General features: G+C 40.3%; 1 protein-coding gene across 15 annotated transcripts in view; it reads right to left on the minus strand.

The window, feature by feature from the left end:
• PPP2R2B (protein phosphatase 2 regulatory subunit Bbeta) overlaps positions 1-25,978 on the minus strand; it is a 493,312-nt gene that overhangs the window by 72,622 nt on the left and 394,712 nt on the right. For all 15 annotated transcript variants that reach the window (XM_017872305.1, XM_017872296.1, XM_017872303.1 and 12 more), the window contains one exon: positions 24,826-24,938. In XM_017872305.1, the coding sequence (XP_017727794.1) occupies positions 24,826-24,938 (113 nt within the window). The remainder of the gene's footprint in view (positions 1-24,825; positions 24,939-25,978) is intronic.

Consider the following 25,978-nt stretch of genomic DNA (forward strand, 5'->3'; position numbering starts at 1 on the left):
TAGGTGCATTGTCAATGAGCAGTAATATTTTGAATAAATCTGGTTTTCTAGGCAGTAGGTCTCAACAGTGGGCTTAAAATATTAAGTAAACCATGCTGTAAACAGATGTGCTTTCATTCAGGCTTTGCTGTTCCATTTCGAGCACAAGCAGAATAGATTTACTGTAATTCCTAAGGGCCCTAGGACTTTCAGAATGGTAAATGAACATTAGCTTCAACTTAAAGTCACCAGCTGCATTAGCCCCTACTGAAAGGGTCAGCTTGTCCTTTGAAGCTTTGGAGCCAGCCATTGACTTCTCTCTAGCTATGAAAGTCCTAGATGGGATCTTCTTTCAACATAAGGCTCTCTTGTCTCCACTGAAGCTCTGTTGTTTAGGGTAGCCACCACCACCCATGATCTTAACTAGATCTTCTGGATAGCTTTCTGCAGCTTCTACATCAGCACCTGCTGCTTCACCTTGTACTTTTATTTTATGGAGATGGCTTCTTATACCTCATGAACCAACCTCTGCTAGCTTCCAAATTTTTTACTCTGCAGCTTCCTCCCCTCTCTCAGCCTTCATAGAGCAAAAGAGAGAGACTTACTCTAGGTTACACTTTGGCTTAAGGAAATGTTGTGGCTGGTCTGATCTTCTATCCACCCCACTCAAACCTTCTCCATGTCAGCAAGAAGGTTATTTTGCATTCTTATCATTTGTGTGCTCACTGGAGTAGCATTTTTAATTTCCTCCAAGAACTTTGCCTTTGCATTCACAACTTGGCTAACTCTTTGGCACAAGAGGCCTAGTGGTGGGCCTATCTTGACTTTTGACATGTGTTCCTCACTAAGCTTAATCATTTCTAGTTTTTGATTTAAAATGAGAGACCCAAAACACCCCATAAGACTTCCAACATTAACATCAGAGATTAATGATCACAGATCTCTACAACAAGGATAATAATAATGAAAACATTTGAAATATTACCAGAATTACCAAAATGTGGCACAGAGACATGAAATGAGCACATGCTGCTAGAAAAATGGTGCTAATAGATTTGCTTGTTGCAGGGTTGCTACAAACCTTTAACTTGTAAAAGAAAAAAAAAAACATACTGTCTGTGAAGCACAATAAAGCAAAATGCAATAAAACAAGGTATGGCTGTATGTCTGAGAACATGTATTGTAGCACTGTTAGTTATAGCAAAATCTAGAAACAATGTGAATATCTATTAATGGAGGAATGATTTAATGTCATAGCTTACCTATGCTTTAGAATATCTGCAGCTCTTTCAAGGAAGGTAAATTGGCCTGGAGGGATGTTTATATTACTGAGTAATGTGTCTAGTGTGATCTCAGTTTTGTAAACAAAACAAAGTCATATCTATTCATTCATTAATGTTAAAATACGTATTCATAGATACAGAGAAAGGTATGGAAAGACACACACCAAACTAGCAACCTTAGTTACCCTGAGATATGGAACTGTAAGTATAGTATTATTTGACTGGATTCTATAAACATGTATTGCTTTTGTAAGAAAAGGAAGGGAAGACATCATGTTTAATGTTTTGTCAGGGCAGGATTCTTAAGATTCTTCAGTCTGCACTGGACTCTTCTTGGGAAAACTTAAGAATCTCTAATGAGCACAACTTCCTCATTCCTGTGAGCTTACATCTGCTTTCCTGAACTGTCCACCTGTTCCCAGAGTGGACAGGGAGTCAGCCCACTCCCTTTCTCTGCACAATGGCACTTCAGATACTTGAGGACAGCTCTCAACCCATCTCTCCAGTTTGATAGATTATACCAAGACTCAGCCTCCAATCTTCACACTTCAATAATGGTTAGGGTCACTTGGCCTCCACAGAAGCTTTGCTCCACTGAACACAATCTACCAGTTCAGAACACAGGCATTTATTATTCCAAAGAAGACATGTGCTTTCTGTTTCTGTATGTTAAAACAGACTTCCCTTTGTAATCATCCATATCATATCATCAAGTAAAATTCCCAGGTCTTTTTTCAAATGAAGTAATATACCAAGTTGAATCTATTCTATACTATTGACTGTTTTGAACTTGCGTGTGATTTCCTAACCTCTCCTCCTAGATCTGTCACTTTCTCTTAAAATATAGAGGAAGGAAATGGTATGTGTGTGAATGTGGGAGATGGTGGTAGGAATCTATTGAACAGTAGATTCTGGATAATTGGATTTTTCTGTCTAATAAAGGCTGTTGATCAGAAGATGAACAAATGAGTTAGGGAGGTGGAGAAGACAATGGCAATGTTCTGAATTCAGGCTTGAGGGTGGGAGAGACCTTAAATCTTCTCTTCCCCAATGGCTGAGCTGAATTTGAATGTAGTGATTCTAGAAAATAAATTGTTATATGAAGTGGATGAAGAAGAAATAACTCCAGAGAGGAAGGTTTGCTGGTTCCAAGGAGAGAGAGCCGGAATAGGCGCGCGCGCGCACACACACACACACACACACACACACACACACACACACAGGAGATAAACAGGAAACAGGATGGCATGAGCAAGAGAAGAGAGTATCTGAGAAAAGAAGCAGAAATAAGACTCTATAGAGTAAAAAGATGCCAAGCTTTCAGAAATAAAAATGGAGAAAGAGAAGAAAGCGGAGAGGTGAAGTAGTAGTCTAGTCTGGGCTCTTTAGATTTTAAGAACAGAAACCTTCCTAAACTTACTTTAAAAAACCCAAAAGGATTATTGAAGGATAGAAAAATATTACAGATCATTGAGATAGAAATGGAGCATACGAAACAGAACAGGGACTTGGCAAGCTGTTAGGAACCTCGAAAATATGCTTTGTTTTCTGTTTCTCTCTTTGTCTGTCTCGCTTAGGGGCCACCTGGTCTCTTAAACGCCTTCTCTCTGCATGTCTGGCCCTTTCTCCTCTTTTTACCAGTGACTTCATCTGTTTACCAGTCTGAATATGGCCTCCAATGAGTCACTCCAGCCCAGCTTTTATAACACTTTCAGCCCAATTGCTCAGTGCTATCAGAAAGGAGAGAAGGAAACAAGCAGGCAGAGAAACAAAGTGGGAAGAAGGAAGCGTCAGAGCCCTCTAACTGGGTCTCATCATTGTCCCTTGGACATCCCATATTCATAATCACATCCACACCTTTTCCTAGGATATTCCTTTGTTCGCTTCACTTCTATCCACCCATCCATATCCCTAAATAATCCCAGAACCCGACTGCTGCAGTTAACAGAGCTCTTTTCATTCCTCCTTTTTTGTATGTACCCACTGTGATGAAGAATAATTGGATACTTTTAAGAGTCCTAAAGAAAATGATGAATTCTCTAGCTTCCTTCTTCAACCTTAGTTGTCACTATTTTGACAACCTTCCTGGAATCATTTTGTAATTTGAGCTCCTAGTGTTTTAATCTAGATTTCTAACAGTGTCTTGTACAAGGAAGGCAAAGCACAAGTGGTCACTATTCCCTAGCTAGAAATTTTATTTTGTTTAGAATGTTATAATTACTTTTCAATCTTCTTTAGGCAATGAACCCATTTACGTAATGCTCCCTTATAATTTCCCCCAACTTTCCTACCAATCTTAGAAGTGCTATGAGGCCTTTTCATGGCAATCACATTCTTTTTAAAAACTAGATCCTCAAACCATATTAGAGTAAGAATCTATCCTGAACTGAAGAAAATTAGGTAATTACTTCCTCTGGAACAACACACTATTTGGGGTGACTTACGCCTGGTCTACTTTTAAGTAGCACTTTCATGTTATTCACTAAAACCCTGAGATCTTTTTCTGCAACTTTACTTTGGCTGTGTTTCCACTTTCTACAAATGAATGGTTGAGTTTTCTCTCCACATGTCCCAGCACTATGCTCTATCCTTTTAGAACTCTGAATCCTATCTATTCCCTTCAAGTTTTCAAGGTTGCCATCCATTTCTGTACTGCTTTCTGACCTCTTTGCCCCCAAATGTTGTGAACTGCATTGCCATAGAATGGAAGGAAGCAGGGCATGGGTGGAATGGATGGAGGTTATTGCCTTTGAGGACTGTAGACTCCATTAATTCATTTTCTTCCTGAAGGAAGGAATATAAATTATTTTCTCCAATAGCCAAAGCAGAGGACCTCCTTTAAAAACCATCAAGCTCTGAGGCTAACAGAAAGGAAAGGAAAACCTAAAAAGAAGGGAAAACTAATCATAGAGAGGGGAAAGAGAACAAATGTGCAGTTTATTTAAAATCACTGTAGTTGAACATCAAATTATGGTACCTGACTTCCTATTTTATATTCTATTGAGTATTTATTTTGCCTCTAATCTAGGAATATAATTATGTACTGAATTGCATCACATATGCATTTAATATGTGAATTCAACTATATATGCTTAGAATAAAATGAAAAAAGGAAGGAAACAAATTTAAATAATGGGTTAGAGGTCCCAGTGAGTATGAGATGGGGGAGGGGAGTTAATCTGCTTTTTCTTCAGACCGACGGTGATGGGTGGATCTCATCTCTGAGCATCGTGGGATGTTGAATTAGTTACAAAGGTTTAAGGAAGTGTATTTTTCACAAATGGCCCTTCATATTGTTTGCATAGTTTATATTCTACATTATTCTTTATATCCTATATATTTATATGTATATATTATTCTATATAGAGTTTATAAGTACAAACAAATCTTATGGGTGATTTATGGGATTTTCAAGAGTATTTTACCAAAACTGGTACTTGCTTTATGGGATGACTTTGGAACCTAACCTCTGTCAAACTGCCACTTTACTGACCTTTTAAAAGCGCTTATTGTCCCCTGTATGCTTTACATACGTTACCTCCTTTAAGCGTCACAAAGTCCTGCATGATTGATACTATAAATATTTTACAGACTTTAAAGAGCTGAGGCTCAGTGAGGTTAAATGACATAGTAAGTCATGAGGTCCTCAGGATCAGCAGAACTAGGATTCAAATACCATCTGAACCTTACAGAGAATGGTCAATACCATGGCATTTTTTTCTGGTGATGTTATTATATTTCGAGTATAAAGAAGATTTATGGATTATCTAGATCTTTAAAAATGAATTCCTCTTGTATTAGAGGGAAAATAAGGCTGGCTTCAGGCTTCTCTCTGCAGTAAACTCAATGTCAGAATCATAACCAAAAAATGTTCACAAAATTATGACACTTTTATATCTTTCAGGTTGTAATTTAGCATAGAAGCAAAGCTCATAAGCAGGCAAAAACTCAGTGAACACAGTATCTATAAACACAGTATCTGTATTATTTTCCATCATATCCTTGGCATCCAGGACACAGGACCGTATGCAGAATAGATACTCAACAAATGTTTGTTGAGTGAATTTAAAAGAATTGAAAACAAAATATGATTTTTCTTATTCAGAGATTCCTAAACCAGTTTTTTTTTAAAAATAGGAATCACCTGAGAGTTCTTAAAGAGAAGTAGAAAATACAGACTTTGAGAAGAACTCAGTTGGTCTGAGGTGAGGTTTAGGTATACTGATTTTTTTAAAAGCTCTCCAAATAATTGAGGGAAAATTAGAATAGTGCTTTCTAAAACTCAGTCCTAAAAACCCTTCAGATTTTCTTGTGTTATCTGTTTTACCTGTACTATTATTTATTTATTTATTTACTTACTTACTTACTTACTTACTTACTTAAGACAGAATCTTGCTCTGTGACCCAGGTTGCAGTGCAGTGGTGCAATGTCAGCTCACTGCAACCTCGGCCTCCTGGGTTCAAACAATTCTCTTGTTTTAGCCTTCTGAGTAGCTGGCACTATATGCATGTGCCACCAGGCCTAGCCAACTTTTATATTTTTAGTAGAGACGGGGTTTCATCATGTCAGCCAGGCTGGTCTCGAACTCCTGACTTCAAGTGATCCGCCTGCCTCAGTCTCCTAAAGTACTGGGATTATAGGCATAAGCCACTGCGCCCGGGGCCCACTTACTATTTTCTTTAAACTGATTTGCTTTTAGTTAACTAACTTTATTTCATAGGGAACTTTACATGACTAATACATGGAAAACCAGTTTTCCATGAATTGTCATAAAAGAAGAAAATTATAAAATAAATACAATAAAATTGTTTTAAATTCTAGCCAGATATAGTCACCTGAAAAGACAGAGTGTAAGATCAGTTCTCAGTTTAAAAAAAATCAAGATTTGTAAGTGTTATGAGAGATTAAAAAATATTAACATCAAAGTGAGACTTTGGGCTTGATGTAATCATAATAATTTATAAAGCAGGACAGAAAGGAATAACTTCCTCAATTATGTGATTCAATATTACTTAGAGTTGTGTCTTATATCAACAGAAACACATATCCCAGACTTTGGGAATCACAATGACGTACACAAAGGTGGTATGTTAGGTGATTCATGTATGTTGATTTTAAATATTTATAGAAAATGTACTGTGTCAGGCAAAATATTGGGTCTTGAGAATAGAAAAACATGTCTCTTTCCTCAGGTTGTTCAATGTTATTTCACATACCTTCTCCCAGTTAAGAACTGCTAAATGGTGGGTTTGATGAGTTATTTGTATAAACAAATAGAGCTGGGATTCCTGGCTGGACATTGAATGCCTCTGTCTCTCACCCATGTATAACTGCAGCTTTCAAACCTAGTAAAGGGTAGGATTGTCTTTTATGTTTCCTTCCTATAATCATGACACAGTAGTGTCTAATACTTACTGTGGGCTTCCTGTGTGCCACTTCATCAAACACATTATGTAATTTATCTCATCTAATCCTCACAAGGACTGCATGAAGCAGATACTATAAGTGACGGCTGACTTCACTTCTCAGATGAGAAAACTGAGGCATTGCTATAAAAGAAGATATTATCCATCCCAGAGAGCACGAAACTACATCCTCTGTTTTACCTGACTGGCTGAATCCCTGCCTATGGCTTTTCTTCTATTGTATTACCTGCTACTGCTATTTAAATCCCATTTCCTTATCCTGGTGTGATCAGAAAAGGAGCATGTGACTCCAAGGGTGGTCTCATTAACTTCTGGTTATTAAAGAGGAAAATGCAGAGGACTTGGAGGCAGGTACAGATGGGGACTGTTGGACTAAGAATTAAGTTAAACGATAAGCAAAACAAAGGGAGAGAATAAAGGGAATATTCACTAGAGGTTAAGAGAAAAATAATGAGCTCTTTTTTAAACACAAAAGGAGAATGTAAGTGGTGAAGACGGAAGCCAGGCTGCTGGAGCTTGGCAGGGGGTAATTTATTGATCGACAAGTAAGAATGTGCCAAAAAGAAAGACGTAGGGAAGCAAAATTATTTGCTGCCGCATTCACAATGGGAGACATCCAAGGAGGCAAGAGGAGATGTAAATTTCCCAAGGGAAGAAGATTATGAAGCAACATTCTTGTTTTCACACAGTCCTCAAAAGGCAAAGCATTGGTTTTTGATGTTGAACAAGGATCAAACCACACAATTGCCCCTGGGTACTGACGGGCATCTGAAGCTGTTTGGGGTACAGGAAACAGAGACTAAATATTCCTGAGTCTTGAGTAGAGCCAGAGAAGTCCTGAATTTGCTCAAGGAAGGGGCTCAAAAGGTTTTTGTGGATTCTCCTAGAGAAAGGGGTAGAATCTGGAATTAGAGGCAAAAAAAATAGCTCTCAAGGATACTGCTGGAGACACGGGGGTGGGGGGAATGCTTGAAAGACACAGAAAGGGTAAGCAGACTTTGTTCACATGTTCCAGGTTAAAGTTACATTATCTATCCCAACAGAGAAAACTGCTTGCAGAAACTGAGATGGATAAAGACAGCTAGGGAAAACGGACACCATAGTTTGGTTCAGCATGCAAACAAATAAAGATGGCAGACCAACCTCCCTCCCTCTATAAGTAGTATATGCAGCTGTTCTATTTGAGTATTCATTTAACACTTTCTTGTTAATTTCCAAGTTCTATAAAGACTCTGACTCACAACTCTCTCCAACGATTTATTTTTTCCTTCACGAGAACTCTCTAGTTTAAAATGACATTCTATTCTAGATATATTTATAGGCATGTAAATTTTTTTGTCTTGAAATATAGAAAATGGGATAAACCCAGATCTTGAGTTATGACACCAAATATAGGGAGGCATTTTTATTTTTTAAGGTTGCAGGGAAGCTAAGTTTACAGACTGTTTGGAATTTCATTCTCTCAACATATATGGCATTTGCAAATGCTTCTGTTCATACATTTTTCTTTCTTTCCTAGAAGGGACCAATGCCAATAAAGCTCATCTGTCTGAGTTATGGTTTTTTCCTTCTGATAATCAGCAAGAATTATGCAAAGGCACAGTGTTGTTATCAAACAGAAATATAGAGCAATCTAATTCTACCTGATAGTTTGGCATGGCACATTGTTTTTCCAGAATCTATCTTACCACAGATGCTGGCAGGATGATTTTTATAGGAAAGCAGTCCAATTAAGAGGGAGATTTCTGGAAAGTCATAACTAATGTCTATGTTGTATCTTAATTTGCAAATGTTAAATGGGTTAATAATGAACTTGTGCTGGAAGAAAAGATATTTTTTTCCCTTAGTGGTCAAGACAGAGGAGAAAATATCAACAGAACTTTTTGGGGGGTTGTTTTTATTTAAGGAAAAGTAACCTATTTAGAAGATTTTTTTTATTGCTACTAGAAAATAAAGACAGAAAATCTAATATTTGATAGTGGATCCCTTAACCTGAGGGGAAGTCCACGGCCTAGGCTGAGAATTCTGCATTTTTGGTGACTAATGATTGAAGCAGAGAATCTAAAGGAAGATTCGAAACTAGACTCTTGACTTTAACAGCTTTCCAGACAACCGTAACCGCCATCAGCCCAGAGGCCACTCACATGAGACTTAACTGCAGCTTCTTCCCTAGAAAGGAATGACTCTTGAGCATACAACCTTTCTTAGCTCAGTGAGAACTTGAAAGTTTACTGATTTTCAAAACAGGCATTAGAGGGTGAACTCACTTACCTCTTTTTATCCCAGAATCTCAAATGACGATTTATTTTTCATCACCATCTGATCTGCACTTGCAGAATTTCCCATTCTCTGGGGAATTTCCTTCCAGCAAGGGATGGAAATAATCACTAAGAAGTCTTACATGTTGAGGTCAGTATGTCTTAGGCAAATAAACTCTGACCATACAACCAAGTTAGAAGTCTCTTCCCTCTTATCTGTTCTTTTGTAAATGTATTCTTCCATCCAGAAGTAGAAACTGGAGTCTCCCAGTTATCTCTCTGTTCTGAGCATTCCTGATTTCCATCTTGGAGCTAGCTACCTATTATTGAATGGTTAGTGCTAAAAGGCAGATACTGTGCTAATATTTTTTTCTGATAACAAATCCTATGAGATACTTTAAATAATATTATCCCTCTTTTTGATGATAAAACTGATATGTTGAGAGCTTAAGTAAAAGGTTCAGAGTCATACAAAGACAGAGCTAGGATTTGAACCTGGAGTTGTCACTCTAAAGCCCTAGACTCTCTCCCACAATGATTCCAACTATGGGATTTCTGCCCCTATTAGACGGTAAGTAGAAATAAGTCTGCCCAACATTTCTCCTGGCAGTAAGAACGTTTTGCTCACAATTTTGAACAAACAAACAATTACTTTGTTTTATTTTAAGGTATCCATGTGACTCATTCCCTCAGCTTCTACATCCCTTTGTGTACTGTCTTGAGGCACTTTTAGGGTCTGTTTGTATGTTTCCCTTCTGATCCTAAGGAATGTAATTGACAGCTCATACATCTTGGGTTGTGTTGTAATTTTGAGAATACGCTTCCCTTTAAAATACACCAACGTGGAATAAAAGGTCTCTTCTATCGTTGGCAGCAGGAATATCTGGGCTGGACAAACACGTGGCTCCCTTTCAATGTAGGTGCCACTCACCAAACTCTCTCTCAAAAGTTCTGGGAACTGAGCTTACATCTATTCTGAAGAATAAACCAGTCTCCCCCAAAGTGTTATCTACTCTGTCTAGTGTAGCCCAGAAGAAGCACAAGACTTAGTATGTCTTGAGTTTTGCTGTACAAGTTAGTAGTTACTCAGTGTTGGCGCTTCTCCAACTAGGATATTTCAGGTTCTCACATTCTGCTGGATAATTGGTATTATTATTATTATTATTATTATTAGAGACAGAGTCTTGCTCTGTTGCCAGGCTGGAGTGCAGCGGCGTGCTCTCAGCTCACTGCAAACTCTGCCTCCTGGGTTCAAGTGATTCTCGCGCCTCAGTCTCCAAGTAGCTGGGATTACAGGCATACGCCATCACACCCAGCTAATTTTTGTATTTTTAGTAGAGACAGGATTTCACTATGTTGGCCAGGATGGTCTCAATCTCCTGACCTTGTGATCCACCCACCTCAGCCTCCCAAAGTGCTGTGATTACAGGTGTGAGCCACTGCGCCCGGCTGATACTTGGTATTTTACACAACATAAATTGTGATGAAAATCTGGGTACTGCCCAATCAACTTAAGCTTTTGAATCTTTATTGAGCATCTTCTGACTTGCTATCTTTCATTCAATCTTATTTTGTTTTTATGTTCCTGCCACTTCACTATAAATACCCTGGTATCCTGGACTGTGGAATAGCAGGTTAGTTGCAATTGGTCTGTCTCAGAGATTTTTGCCCAGTGAATGAAAGGAAAATGGCAACAATAACAACCATGATTGTTATGGCAATTACAAAGTAGAGAAATCTAGGATCAAACATATAGCAAGTGCAATACTAAGCATGCTCCCTGTTAAAGTCTGGGAAAGCCTTGGTGGCTGTTATTGTTAGATTAGCAGTAAACGCTGTTAGCAAATGCCATAGAAACAAATTGCCCCTTGCTGGAGCCAGTGGGCATTTGTCTTTGTCGTTCCTCTGGGCATGGGGCTCAGTTTTCTTTGCACAGACAGCAGAGGAAATCCTGCTTCGGAGGAAAGCAGGAGCTCTTTTTTATGGTTCTGCACTGTTAACCAACCTCAGTCACTTCTCTCTTTCTCTCTCTGGCCCACTGCTTGCACGGAAAATTGAGGTAATGATTTATATGTCGTAAGCAGTTCTGACAGGTGCACTCTATCTTGGCTTCCTCCTGCCCCAGGACTAATCGGAAGCTTATCTTTTCCTTTGTGTAATAGGGAGCTGTCAGGTTCTATGACCCTCCAAACAATTCAATCACTCATGGGCAGATTCACCTTGGAGGGAGGACGCCTTGATATTGGAGAAATCCGGTGGAGGCCATGTGCCCTGACATGTATCGAAACAATGGCAGCCGGGGGCTAGAGGGCAACATGGCCAAACTTACAAAATGTCATTTGCTTCCTAAATTTAAACTCTTCTTCCAGGAACTATCTAGGTGGCTATTCCACCTTGGTGAACATCCTGTCTCCGGTACAGAACATGTAGCTATCTGGGCAAAGTAGGGCTGTTCCAAAAAATGACCTGTACTGAGAAGTGAGGGCTTACATTGCTCATGGAGAAAAAAGCGAGTTCCTTAACAAGACCTATGGTGCCCAGCATGATCTGGCCATAAGCTGCCTCACCACCTGCATCTTACTGGTACCACACATCCCCTGCACTCAGCATTCAGCCACCTGGGCAACTCCTTCCACACTGTGTTTTCCTGTGTTACTTCCTACCTGATGGCCTTTGTGCATGCCATCTCCTCTGCCTGGAACATTCTTCCTGCTCCTCTTCTTACCTTCCTCCTGCTGCGGTTTAAATATTAATTGCTCAGGACATTATTCTCTGCTCTCCCTGAAAAGATCAAATTCTCCTCATAATCTGCTCTCCTGTACACCATGCACCTTTCCTCTAGAGACCCCATTACACTGTCAGCTTTACATTAGGAGCATTTTATGCATGCTTTTTCCAACCCAAAGAGACGGCTAGCTCCATGCAGGCAGGAACCATATCTTTCATGTTCACTTCTATAACTCCAGGGCTAATCATAGTACCTGGCTTACAGTAGGGACTTAGTAAGTGTTTGTGGAATTAATTTTTTAAAATGCATAGCAAGAAACCGACGTGATGCATATGTTCTTAATTGGTTTGACCGCCAAGTAGTGCAAGGGCATATCTAGTTGGGACTGGTGTGGCGGTCACCTCTGAGTCCATCTGCACAAAGGATTTTACTATGGGAAGGAATAATGATAACCAAGTGTGGCTTTGTTTTGTCACTTCTATCTTAATCCCTAACCTTCTAACTCCTGAACTCCTGCCCTGTTGTCTGCTTTGACAATCTTATGTTTCCCTCATAGGATGCTTTTCTTAGATGCTCTTTGAATCTGGAGAGCCTATGATTTAAAAATTCAAGCTTTCAGAAGTTTCTAAACATCTGTATATTTGATATTGAACTGGCAAGATAATTGGACAGAGTTTTCACCTTGTGTCTGGATGTTCTCGCATTAAATAGTCAGTGTCCTTATTTAATTGAATGTTGCAGAACTCTCACTCCCTGAAAATAATGAGACGACGTGAGATCACAGAGTAGAGAAGAAAATGTTGAGAAAGAACTCAGGCAGTTTCTAAACACACAATGGGATTGACTGTAATGTTAGGCAGGGGCAAATGATGTTGATGTCGTCACTATTTTTTTTTTTTTTTTTGCGGTACAGGATTGCTTTATTTTTTACATTAATGGTATCACGCTATAATCTTACACTTTTAAAAAAAAATTTCCTGTCTCTCTCCCTCCCTTCCTTCCTCTTTCTGAGACAGGGTCTCACTCTGTCACTTAGGCTGGAGTTCAATGTCCTGATCTCGGCTCACTACACCAGGCTCAAGCAATTCTAACCACAGTAGCCTCCCAAGTAGTGGCGACTACAGGCGTGCACCACCATACCTGGCTAATTATTGTATTTTTTGTAGAGATAGGGTTTCACCATATTGCCCAGGCTAGTCTTGAACTCCTGAGCTCAAGCGATCCACCCACCCAAGCCTCCCAAAAGGCTGGGATTACAGGCGTGCACCACCGTTCCTGGCCCGTTATGACTATTTTCAAAGCAAAGATTCCTAGCCACTGGATTACAAATCCCTTGAGGGCAGAGACCACACATGTCCATCACAACTATATATATGGAATCCTTTTTAAATAAGTAGCAGGTAAGATTAATGTTAGGTTAGACAGAAGGAAACATTTGTGAACAGTGATTGGTTTTAGATTGGCTGATGGTTCTTTTCTGCTTTAAGAACTCTCTAAAGTAAGATAAAGCCTCCATGGCTCAGATGGTTAAAAGCCATTGCTGTTGGGAGGCCAGGTAACATGGTGGTTAAGAGTGAGGCATCTGCAGTTAGAGAGGCAGCAGTGAACTGTGCTTCTGCCACTTGCTAGAGGACAGACTGCCTCCTCCACATGCTGGAGTTTCCTCATTGTGAAACGGTGATCATAGCTCATGGGGTTAGCAATTACACTAGTAAATGAGCAAAGTTCCTGATACAATATCGGGTACTAGTATGTTTTCAGTTGATATTAATGAACTTGAATGTCAAGAGGTAAGTGCTAGTAAGAATCTTATACCATCAGGTGATTCTGTGACTGGAAGGCAGTAAGGGCAGAATGAAAATCTTGCCAGAGGGTAACTCCTGTTCACTGATCCAATTCCTTCAGCCAGCATTTCCCAAAGTGAGGTCTACTGCTGTGCTACTCAAAATAACAGACTGATGAACTGTTTATTACTGGCCCATGACAAGGTATAGGAGCTCAAGCCAAAATCAGTGCATTGCTTCATCCATTGAGAAAGTCTTACTATGGAAAAGTAAAGTGTCAGCTGAACTATGTAGTGGCTTGGTGGCACACATGACTCATATTCTGGTGCAAGCTCCTTAGCTCATTGTGTACTGGCATGGGCCAAGGACTGCATTTGGAGTAGAATGTTCTAGAGAACAGTAATCCTCTGAATTGAGAAAAGAGTTCTTCATGGTCAAATAAGTTTGGGGGAAAACTCTTTGTGCCACATATCTTTCTTGGAGTTGATACTGCATATTATCATATTAAAAGTTCCCAGAAACCCTGAAGTAAACAAATTTGCTTAAATGTGTTTAGCTAGAGTTTCCCATATTACTTGAGCCAGAGACATTTGTGAGAGAGAGTATGCGTATGCATGTGTGTACCACTGCTTTTAACAGTTTTCTAGTAAAGAAAATAAACTCATCTGATCACAGCAACAAACTACAAGAGCGCGACCCACCTTTCTCCATCCAAACAAACACAAACCTAACACCTTTCAGGTAGAAAATTCATTTCCTCGTTGCTAAACCATTCTAAGGAAACCGGAGAATAAAATATATTTTTCTGTTGAAAACCATCTCCTCTAACATGAAACCACCCTTGTAAGTAGTTTTCTGCAACCAAGATCTTGTTTTTATGCATCAAAGACAAGATAGTATCTTGCTATGCACACTACCCCTAGGGAAATATTTAAAATATTTTTCTCTGGTAAGGACTGGTATTTAATATGCTTACATCAATGCATCAGTCGAAGCCCGGCTTGCAACATACTAGGATCAAAGTGATCATGTCCTCTATTGAGTTGGATTCCAAATCCATTTGCACTAATTATTTTCTACAAAAATCCTAATGCATAATGAGGAGAGGCCCTAGAAGTCCTCTACTGATTTCAAATTAGTTTTTTGCATAACCTAGTAGCAAAAGGGATCTAGGCATGTATTTTGGTATCCTATTAGTAAAGTCTAGTTGAAAATAAATAAAAGTCAGCTCTTTACTTTGTTAACATTTTTAGGCTTCTTGAGCAATGCCCTGCTTGGGTACTGTGTGCCATGTACATGCCTGCACACGCCCACACATGCACGTGTAGTTTCGGGTACCAGAGACACACCCATTGCTCCAGCAACAGTGAGCTCACACTTCAGAAATGGGACCTGGTGTGGGGCGAATGTCTTTTCCATTACGCTCATAATTCAGATAATTTCATCTGAAAATTTCAGGAAATAAAAGTATTCTCTCCTTCAATCATCCAATTACCTTGATTTTTCACTTCCTTTGAAAGGTATACAGAGAGCCCTTTAAATGAAAAGGTGGGAGAATCACTCTAATAACTTCTCGTTTGAGAAAATCCTATCTGGGTCAGTGTGAATCAGGTTTGGAATAGTGACAAGATCCTTACTTGCAAAGCCCTAAAAAGGCCAGAACTCTGCCCTGTCAACCTTCCCACATCTCTGAAATTCAGACCATTTAACAACCAAGTTTAGGGGAAGACAATGTGTCAGAGCCTGGAACACTACCAGGCTTTATGGCCAGGGAATCTCAAGGTAAATGGCACCAGAGGCCATGGAAACATCCAGATTTGCTTCTGTAATGTGATTCTTTTCTTTTTCTGACACTAGTGGATTTCTCAGCTTGCCACTGCCATTGAGTGTACATATGGGAGGTGTCCTTTATTGGTTCCTATCACATTCAAGAAGCCATGGACACCTTCCAAGGGTTTGGGGGCAAAAGACAAAGAGAACTTGATCCTAAGCCAGGTATAGGGTTCTGCTTATATTTACATCTATGTTGGATCTAATTACTACACAGTAAGTGCAGCATAACAAAGGTACCTTTGGGATGAAAGAAAATATTTTATTATCAGTGAATACAATCGGAATGCAAGGCAGCTTAGGAGAGTCAGTACAAAGGCAGATTCAAAGCATAATGAATTGCTTGTCTCTAGATGTAATACTACTTTGAACTTTTCAATATATTCATCATGCTTTCCTGAAACTCCTAGTCTCTAGGTAAAAGACACGATGGGAAAAAAGAGGAGAAAGGGATTAACATAAACTAAGCATAGGTACAAGATATTATGCTAGATACTTCAACAAGTGACTTTATCAGTCTAACCTCTGTAAGAAAGTATAGTTATTACTTTGGAGTCAGCTTGCACCTGGTTTAAAAATATGGCTGTGCCACTTAGTAGCTATAGACATAAGCATATTGCTATAGCTCTCTAGATCAAATGTCCTCATCTGCAAAATGGGGATAACAATAGTACCCACTCCACAGGTGGCCGTCTGGGCATAGTGAGATGGTACCTGCCTAGCAGAAGGCCTGGCACAAAATACATATTTAATAAATGTTTGCAATAGTGTTACTCTTATAGCACACTGGCAACTAAGTGGGCTGTCCCCATGACTTGACCAGGAGTAAGAAGGGGAAAGAAGTTGAGTTATAAAAGGCACTAACAGCTCACAATCAATCACAGAGTCATCATGGATGCTCATGCTAAATCAAATCACTCACGTAGTGTAAAGGCAGTCACGTTTTGATAATAATGTTGTCCTCATTCTAATCTATATAGAACCTTGAGGTAGGAGGAGACAAGAGGAAAAAGGAAGGAATTTTAAAAATCAAATCTGAGAATCTCTACTTTTGAGTAGAGACATCATTATGCCAAAGGGTCTCAAACCCAGCTGATCTTCAGGATGGTCAGGAATATGGCTGAGAAATACGGGTGGGTGTCTTGGCCTTACTCCTGGAGATTCTGAGTCAGTTGGTTGGGGATGACTTAGATGTTCTCAGAGTCTGATGATCATCCAGCTTTGGTAAGTCATGACCTAGTTTCATGTACCCTTCCTACCCCGCCTTCTCCCAAAATAAAACAGAAAGCCCACCTATGCCCAAGGCACCAGTTACTTTTACAATCTCCTTGCAAAGTTGTTTTCCAGCCCCTGCTTACTCATATGTGTTTTGGCTTACACTGAATATTCAGATGCATATACTAAGCATTCTATTTTAATACAAGAGGCACGACAGCAGCATTTAGAGTCATAAAGACATGCACTCAAGTCGAAGCATTACCACTTACTAGCCGTCTAACTTAAGGCAAGTTCCTTAACTTCTCTGGCTTCAGTTAACACATCTCTACAATAAGGATAATATCAGTGTCTATGTTACAGGTTAATCTTGAAGATTAAATTAGCCAATGCATGCAAAGTGTTCTTGGAACATTAGCATAAATGTTAGCTGCTCTTTTAATTCCACCTGAAGCAGTTCCTTTGGCTAACATGGAACTCAATTATCATCATGTCTCTGAACATTAGCCAAAAATATTAGCCAATGAGCAGAAGAGAAACATCCCCAACCCTCATCCCCCAAAGGCAAAACATGTCAAAACACAAAGGCTTGTCAGTGAGGGTAGTGGCTGAATTCTCGTGGAGGGCTTTCTGATCCCATAACTGAAACCCCATGACACAGACAGATACAATCAGATAATGATGGCAATCAATAATGATAACAGAAATTATTATTTATTTTCATAAACACAGAGTATGTGCGTCCCACTGAGTTACACACATCACATGCCAGTATTCACTTTCGGGGCAGTCAATCAATGAGAGATCTTAATATCCACCTGCCGAGGCAGGAGGGGGAGGATGGAGCGAAGGTTGAGAAATTACCCACACCAGAATGACACATTCACAAAGTTAATCTAATCCAGGAGCTGTTGGTGCCATTGCAAGCCTGTGGATATGGAATAGGCTTGATTGATTTTTCACTGCAGTAGCTAAACACGCCATTGTTATTTGCAACAAATGTAAGGAAATAAAAGATGAAACCATAAAAGGATTGGATATGAAGCTCCCAGAGCAGCAATAAATCACAAAATGAAGTCTAAAAAATTAAAAATGGTAGAGGAAGGCTGTATCTATGTCCTAAGAGGCCTCAGTTATCAAAGCATATACCGAAAATTAAAACCTGGGGCAGTAAGGGCTGATCCTGACTCAACCAATAATTTGCACTAAATCTGGCCTGGGGTTCCCCTCCTCACAGAATGAGTATCATGACATAGGTACCTCTGAAGGAGCAAGAAAAGCCTAAAGACTGTGGATAGACAGAACGTGCTTCATTCCTAGTTCTGCCTCTTTCTAGTTGTGTGACCCTGGTGAGATACCTGGCCCCTCAGAGCCAGTTACCCTCTTTTATAAATGGGATAATCACATCCACACCACTAGAAAGAAAGAAATGGCAATGCACATCCTGCATGCCTCAAAGCATCCTTGGGAGCCTCAAATGAGATGTCCAGCATGAAAGCCCATCTACCTTCCAGATGCATCATGGAAACTCCTTGCTAATCCTCTGTCTCCTGGCTTTGTGCTTCTTCTGAACTGCCATGGTTATCTTCTGTGCTTTTCTCAGGACAGTTATCCTTCTCCATGATTGCTCAAAGTGTGGTCCAGGGACCACCTGCACCAGAATCACCTGGGCATTTTCTGGGAGGGGCCCTGTCGAAGATGTCATTTTTTTGAGTCCAACTCAAACTTTCTAAACCAGCATCCCTAGTGACGAGGTCAGAAATTATATTCTAGTAAGAGTCCCCGGTGACCATGAGGCACACGATCATTTAAGAACCACTGATTGAATTCATTTATGTTTCAGCCACTTGTAACTTGTCTCCTCCATGCCGCTGAAGGACAGAGAGTGTGTTTCATTCATCTTTGTAAGAACCACACTTTGTAGTGCATGCCTAGTACAGTGTGTAGCCTCGTAGGCACTAACTGAGATACAAAATACATGGAAAAGTCCTGCACACCAGATGTTGTCATCCTCATCGTTGTTTAAATCAAGGGCCATGCCATTAAATAGTCCTAATAATAGTGAGGAACAGGAGCTCTGGGGTCAGACAGACCTGGACTCCATTTTTGGCTTTGCTGTTTACTATCTGCAAGGCCTTAAGCCAGTACTTACCTCTCTGAGCCTCTGTTTATACATCTCTAAAATGGGCAGGATGCCTAAGTCACAGAATGATGATAAAGAATGTACATCAAACAGCTACGCCCCAAGCCTGTCACTAAGAAGGGTTGAACATGCATAGTTGCTATTATTAGTAAACCTAAACCAATAGTCTATTTAATCAGTTCTCTAGGAAACAAATCAAGTAGTTAATTAAACTGTTTCACTCAGAGGATCTCTCTTTGGGAAAACCAGCTAGTCTTTTCAGTCAACCTGCCTAATCGCATGACCTTTTAGCATTGGTCCTCAAGAAGTCCTCATTGAGGAGTCAGAGCTGGTAAAACTGAATGCCAGTTGGCCAAGTGTCTTAGACGGTGCCTATGGTTGTGTCCAAATCACCACCAATGGGATTTGCTAACATCAAGGTCATTTTAAGTGGAAAAAGTTTAGTTCTGGAGAGTCATGAGACTGTGTGCGTCCTGTGCCGAGAGGAAGACAGAAGCAGTTATTGTGTAAAACATGATGTCATTTGACTTTTCCTCTAAAAATCAGTGCTTCCCTTGTGTACCCACCCTGTGGCAGAAGAGCCTCTGCAGCCCTCACCCCCTGCCTTCCATTCCACCAAAATCAAGCTCATATGTTAAGAAAGTTTTGATAAAAAGCTCTGAGAGACATCAATCAATAATAAAACATTCCTGCCCTATGTTCAGCAATTAATATTTTCTTAAAAAGCAGAACTGTAGAGAATAAGAATGAAAAACATCAGATATGGAGTCATGTGGACTAGGTTTGAATTCCAGCTCTTCCATTTTCTAGCCATGAGATTTTGGGCAAACTTCTTGGCTACTCTAAAACTTGGTTTCCATTTCTGTGTAATCTGTTCACTTGACAGATATTTACTGAATGTCTACCATGTGCCATGGATTGTTCCAGGTGCCGGAGCTGCAGGAGAGAACAAAACAGAGTCCCTGCTTTCATGGAGCTTACATTTTACTGGGGGTGGAGAGGAGGCAGACAGCGAAGAAAATGCTAGACAGTGACAAGAGCTAAGCAAAAAAGGGCAGAGAGAATGAATGGGAAAATGTGTACATGCTCTTTTCCATAGGGATACCCTAGGAGGGCCTGTTAGGCAGTGCTTGAGCAGATACTGAAACTCAGAGTAGGCTAGGGCTTCGATGATCTGGAGAGAATAATAGAACCTACCCAAGAGAGGTATAATGAGGACTATGTAATATTAAGGATATAAAATCTAGCACCTGGCACATAGGAAGCACTCAACAGATGGTGACTATAATTATTTTTATTTGATGTAAGGCATGTTTGAATAAAATTCATTAGAAAAATTGAATTCATCACATCACCTTCATTTTGGGAAGGTTATGACAAGTCACAGCTTGGCAGCTCATACTTCTAGACTCTATATTTAAATAGGTAAAAATGCCTATTTCAACCTGGCCTAGGTTCCCAGGGCACTGGCAGCTGATAATAATGAGAAAAATAATACCTCCAGTCTCATCCTACAGGGAGAAGTATGCTAAGTGTGATTTCTCACCACCCAACTTCCATTTCAGGCTGATTAAGTCACTTTAACGGTGAGTTCCCATTACCTAGAAAGAGCTCTGAGGGTCTGTTACTCCTGGGCAGTGGGAGATTGGGGAAGAATGGCATGGAGGGTCTTGTGAAGTAAAACTGCATAGAGACCTCAAGGCCTTTGTTTCTCCACTGCTGAGGTCAGAGATCTGGAAAGCCAATGTGTAAGTGTGTGTATCTGTGTGTGTGGGGGGGAGGGGACAGTGGTAGGGGAGAGTCATGGTGGGAGGGAGGGAGAGGAAGAGAAGGAGAGAAAGGGAGGGAGGGAAGTAGAGGGAGAGAGAGAGAGAGAGACAGAGATAGATATCAATCGATTGAGGCCGGGCGCGGTGGCTCAAGCCTGTAATCCCAGCACTTTGGGAGGCCGAGACGGGCGGATCACGAGGTCAGGAGATCGAGACCATCCTGGCTAACACGGTGAAACCCCGTCTCTACTAAAAAATAAAAAAAACTAGCCGGGCGAGGTGGCGGGCGCCTGTAGTCCCAGCTACTCGGGAGGCTGAGGCAGGAGAATGGCGTAAACCCGGGAGGCGGAGCTTGCAGTGAGCTGAGATCTGGCCACTGCACTCCAGCCTGGGCGACACAGCGAGACTCCGTCTCAAAAAAAAAAAAAAAAAAAAAGATATCAATCGATTGATCCCCTGACCTGGAATAATAATGGCACTAATTATTAAGACAAACATTTCAAATGCCCAATTTTATATGTATAAGAGCCCTAACTCTTGATTTTTAGTCCCAGTCCTGGAATAACCAGTTGAGGGATACTGGGTAAGTCATTTTCCCTCTCTAAGGCTGCATCGGACTGAAGGGCTCAGATCCCAGAGCAAAGTAGATTAAGACTTGGTTCTCAGCCCTGCATGATCTTGGGTATGCTACTTAACTACTTGGAGCCTCATCTGTTAAATGAGCTTTTTAACACCCTTTGAGATAGCTAATGCAGATAGAGAGTGCAGCATGGTGCATGGGATAGGACAAATGATCAATAAATGCTACAGACCAACATTTTCACCTGCTAAATACCTATCCTGCCCTCCTCATTGGCTATTCTGAAGATGAATCAAGGGACTAGGTAACAAAATGCTTTGCAATATAAACGGTACTTTACAACTGTAAGGTGTTATTATTAAATTATCACCATGATTATTGCTTTATGTTATGATATTGAGCAGGGGATATAGTTTTCATAGACATGCTTCTCATAGGCTCTTTTGGTAACGAGATTGATTTTGAAAGGCTATCTTACATGAAAGATACAGTCACATTCTTGCTTTGAAAAGCTGAGTCTCTCAGCACTGAAACAGAACAGGTACATTACACAGTGAGGATTAATTAGCTGTCGCGCATTATTAAATGTTCTCACTCTCAATACCCACATAGAACTGGAAACTATGAAAGTGAGCAAGAAGTAATCATAGTACAGGGAAGGGAAAAAAAGATACAATTGCTGGCAATGCATATTTCAAGAGTAAATTATAGTCTGATTAATATCACGTCAGCTCATTCTCTGTTTGGAGTCATTGTTCTGAATCTAGTCTTCAGGGTTGCCTGCTTTTTTTTTTTCCTTCTACCACTGGGATCAAAAATAAAAGGAAGCTGGACTTTTCAGTGTTTAAAGAGTGCTGTGGTGTGGATGTTTACACTGAAATGCAGGATATTTGAGAGCCTAGGAAAGGAGAGGAGGTAAATACAGATACTGATATTTATAATCATATAGCAAATATAATATGTCTCTCCAGATTATATGAGAATTTTCAATTCTCAAATAATTGAAAAATAACAAAGGTTCATAAAAATGATAGCTTGAATGTGTCTTGGGGATGATAGAGTCCAGTGACAGCAGACCCCTTTGTCTCAGCCACCAGGGGCAAGTGTTGAAAATGCAGATTCCTTTGGACCTCCTCTCTGGAATGGGTCTCGGGAATCTGCATTTCCCAGTCCTCTGCTTGGCAGCTTAGAAACTAAGCTTAGAGGGAAAAAGGATGATTCATCAGTTAGTTTACACAGCTGGTTAGTAAGAAAGCGAGAACCAGAGCTGGAATTTTCCAACTCCCAGCCACACCTCAGGGCCTCCTTCTCTGTTTCATCTGAAGTCCACTTCATTGGCACCACTGGCTTGGCATGGGGAGGATCTCTGCTCTCGTGGAAACTGAATAGGCCTTCTCTGCTTTTTATCATAGGGATGGAATTCTCCCAGGGTTAAGCACAGATATATGAAATCCCATAGGATGCCATGGACAGTAGGATTCCACAGTGGGGTCTACAGATGGCATCTGAGAAATTCCATCCACATAGCAAATAAGGGCAAGGTAAAGTCTGATCATTAAGTTCATGGTATAAACTCTAAGTGGCACTTAATCCAGTTGTTTTCCCCCATAAGATTACCATGTCTCAAGGGGCAAAAGACAGTTTTATTCCTGCTATATTGCCAATATGGTGTTTGCCACTTAGTAAATATTGGTGAGTAGTTTGTAGAATAAATACAACAGTATAAAAAGTATAAAAAGAAAAACAACTGAATTGTCTCATATTAATAGGCCCACTATCAGCAGGGGGTAATAATAGCCATGGTGATGATGATGTTATTAATACTAAAACAACAGCAGGAAACTAACATTATTGAGTGCTTTTTGTGAGCCAGCACTACACAGGTTAAGCTCTTTTTTACACAAAATAACTTATTGAATCCTCACAACAATTCCAGGAAGCAGTGACTATCATCATCCCTGTTATACAGATGAGACTTTGGAGGCACAAGGTGTTCAAATATAGCCACATGCCACATGATGTTTTGGTCAATAACATTGGTTCCATAAGATTATAATACCATATTTGTACTGTGCCTTTTCCATGTTTAGATATGTTTATATACACAAATACCATTGTGTTATAACTACTTGCAGTATTCAACACAGGAACATATGTACAGGTTTGTAGCTGAGGAGCAACAGGCTATGCAATGTAGTCTAGGTCTGTAGTAAGTTATACCATCTAGGTTTGCATAAGCATACTCTGTGATGTTTTCACAAAAATGAAGTCACCCAACAATGCATTTCTCAGAATATATTCCCATCATTAAATGATACATGACTGTAATATGCCCAAGGTCACTATTGGAAAGTAATGGAGCCATAATTCTAACCCAGACTAGACTGACTCAACAATAATACTCTTCACTACTCTACTTTCCAGCCTCCAAAACCCCTGCACATTCAGAGCATCAAGGTTGGGTTTATGCCAAGTCCACCCAGTCTGATAAGGTGGACTTGCATGGAGGTTCTTCAGAGTTGAAGGCATAGGCTGATGAGAGGAAAGAGAGTCGCCAATGCTTGTGAGCTCAGAAGCAGCTCAACTGAAGACCATGTACCCATTAGTACAGGGTAAACACCTAATAGTCTAGCACGGTGGTCAGCAGACAGTCTATATTCAAAAAGTAACTGCTGAATAAGCAGATGTATGAATAAATGAATTATTAAACAAATAAACAAGTGAGCTAATCAAGCATACAATGACCATCTCATTTTGACTTTCAAACACAGGGCAAGAACCTCTTTTCCTCACATCTGCTTCACTGTCTCCCTTCTTGCTTTTAGTCTTTAGCAGAGTTGCTGGTATCTGAAATCACATATTTTACACAGTTTTACAAGCCCGTTGGGGCTAGGGCTATCCCAACATGTGCCTGCTTTACGGCTTACATTGAATGTGTTCATAACTGAGCTCATCATCCAGTCCTAACCCACTTTACCTTACATCTAGAGACCCTTCCCTTAAAAGTTCCCTTTGAGAAATCCGTTTTTAATGCCACTTTCCTATTTGAACTTTTCTGGTCTCCAACAACCACAGATAATTTCTTCCTCCTTTGATCAAACTACAACTCTCCAACACTCTCTCAATGCATTTATCTTACTATATTTAGTGCCATAATCATTTGTATATTAGTCTTACAACTCCTCTTTATCAGACTATGTATTTCTGAAGAACAGGAAAGAAGCCACTCAGACTGAGAGTAGAGAATCATATATTGAGGACCAGCCACAGAGGAAGGGTTTTCCATCCTTCTTGCATTTCTTTCTCATAAGTCCACGAGCAGGAAGTACTGTGTTCACCGTTTTGCAGATGGAGAAGCTAAAATTAACTTGCATGGTGAAAGCTCAAAAAGGTTAAGTGACTATTGAGAAATTTGGGGAAGTGGCAGAATTTGAAGCCAGGTCTGTTAGATTATTAAGTTTGTGTTCTGAATCGCAAGACTGCAACTCGCCATCTGGGTTCTCATCCCTGTACCTTGAGTACAGAAGGTGCTCAAGACATTTTAGATAATGTGAACAACAGAGGCTAAGATTATAGTAACGTCTGGCAGTGGCCATGTGGGCAAGTCTTCTGGGACAAAAGGAAAAGCATGGATTTGTAGTCATTAGAAGGCTTGGCACCTTTCCTGCTTCTCCATCTGCCACCAGAGAGAGACTGGGGTAGGCTGAGTCTCTGCCTACGTTCCCTCACTGGCCCATTATAGTTGCAACCTACGGTAACAACCAGCACGTGGCCAACCTTAGGAGACCTGCCCCTGACCGTGGTGGCCAGGGCAACCATGTGCACTCACCCTCAGGGTTGTGATGGTGGCAGGATCCCGGAGCCGACCCTCCTCATCTTTCAGATTGTAGCCTTCTGGCCTCTTATCACGCTCGCTGACTTTCCACAGCTTCACAGTTTTATCTGCAGTGGGCAACCAGATTAAGTCAGAATTATAGTGAAAAGAAAGCTCATAAGGGAGTTTTCCTGGGGGCAGTGGGGAAAGGAAGAGGTAAGGCTGGAGAGAATTGCTACAGAAGCTGGCTCACATCAAGGGTTGCCGTGCATAAATCCCTTGTCATTTGAAGGCAGAGCTCATATTTCAAAACAAAAACATACATTATGCTGGGACAAATGGATTTCCCTGACAATGGGCTCTTAAATCTATAGCGTATACCTTAATTTAGCTCATTCCATAAAAGCATTTATTGAACATTGAATAACAAGAGTAGCGACATACATAGAGCTTACAATGTAACTAAGAATTTTACATGAAAAATTTGTTTAACAATCATAACTCTGGAAGTAGGTGCTATTATCTCTATTTTAGCATCTCACCTCACTGACACATCATCCTTACCATGTCCTAAAAGGCCCTTCATGACCTGCCCTCTCCACTTTCTCCACCTTTCTGGCCTCCCTGTCCACCCTCTCCCTGCTCACTCACTGTGCTCCTGCCACATGGCTTCCCTACTGCTCCAGGTACACGTTAAGCTCACTAAGCCTTAGGGCCTTTGCACTTGCTGTGTCTTCTGCCAGGAAACCCCTTTACCCTCTTTTTCATGTAATTCGCTTCTTTACTTTTCTCTTGCATTTGCATCCCAACCTTAGAGAGGCTTATGTAAAACCTACCTAAAAATGCTGTCCTCAGAACCATTCTCTATCTCCTCTCTGCTGCTTTATTTTTCTTCATAATACTTTTTACTACCTGACAATTGGTTGATTATTTATCAAATAACTATCTGACTTGTCTCACTAGAGTGTAAAATTGTTGAAGGTAGGGATTCTATCTCCCTTGTTCATCACTGTACCACCAGCACCCAGAACAGTGCCTGGCACATAGTAGCTGCTCAACAAACATTAGTAGGGCAAATGAACAAATCTTATCTACCTACATAGTGCATATTTCTATCAATATTGAGGAAAATAAAATGGTAAGGAGATACATTGAAATGCTCCTTTCC

This window comes from Rhinopithecus bieti, unplaced genomic scaffold (assembly GCF_001698545.2).
Source record: "Rhinopithecus bieti isolate Rb0 unplaced genomic scaffold, ASM169854v2 scaffold_757, whole genome shotgun sequence".
In the NCBI taxonomy this organism is placed as follows: Eukaryota; Metazoa; Chordata; class Mammalia; order Primates; family Cercopithecidae; genus Rhinopithecus; species Rhinopithecus bieti.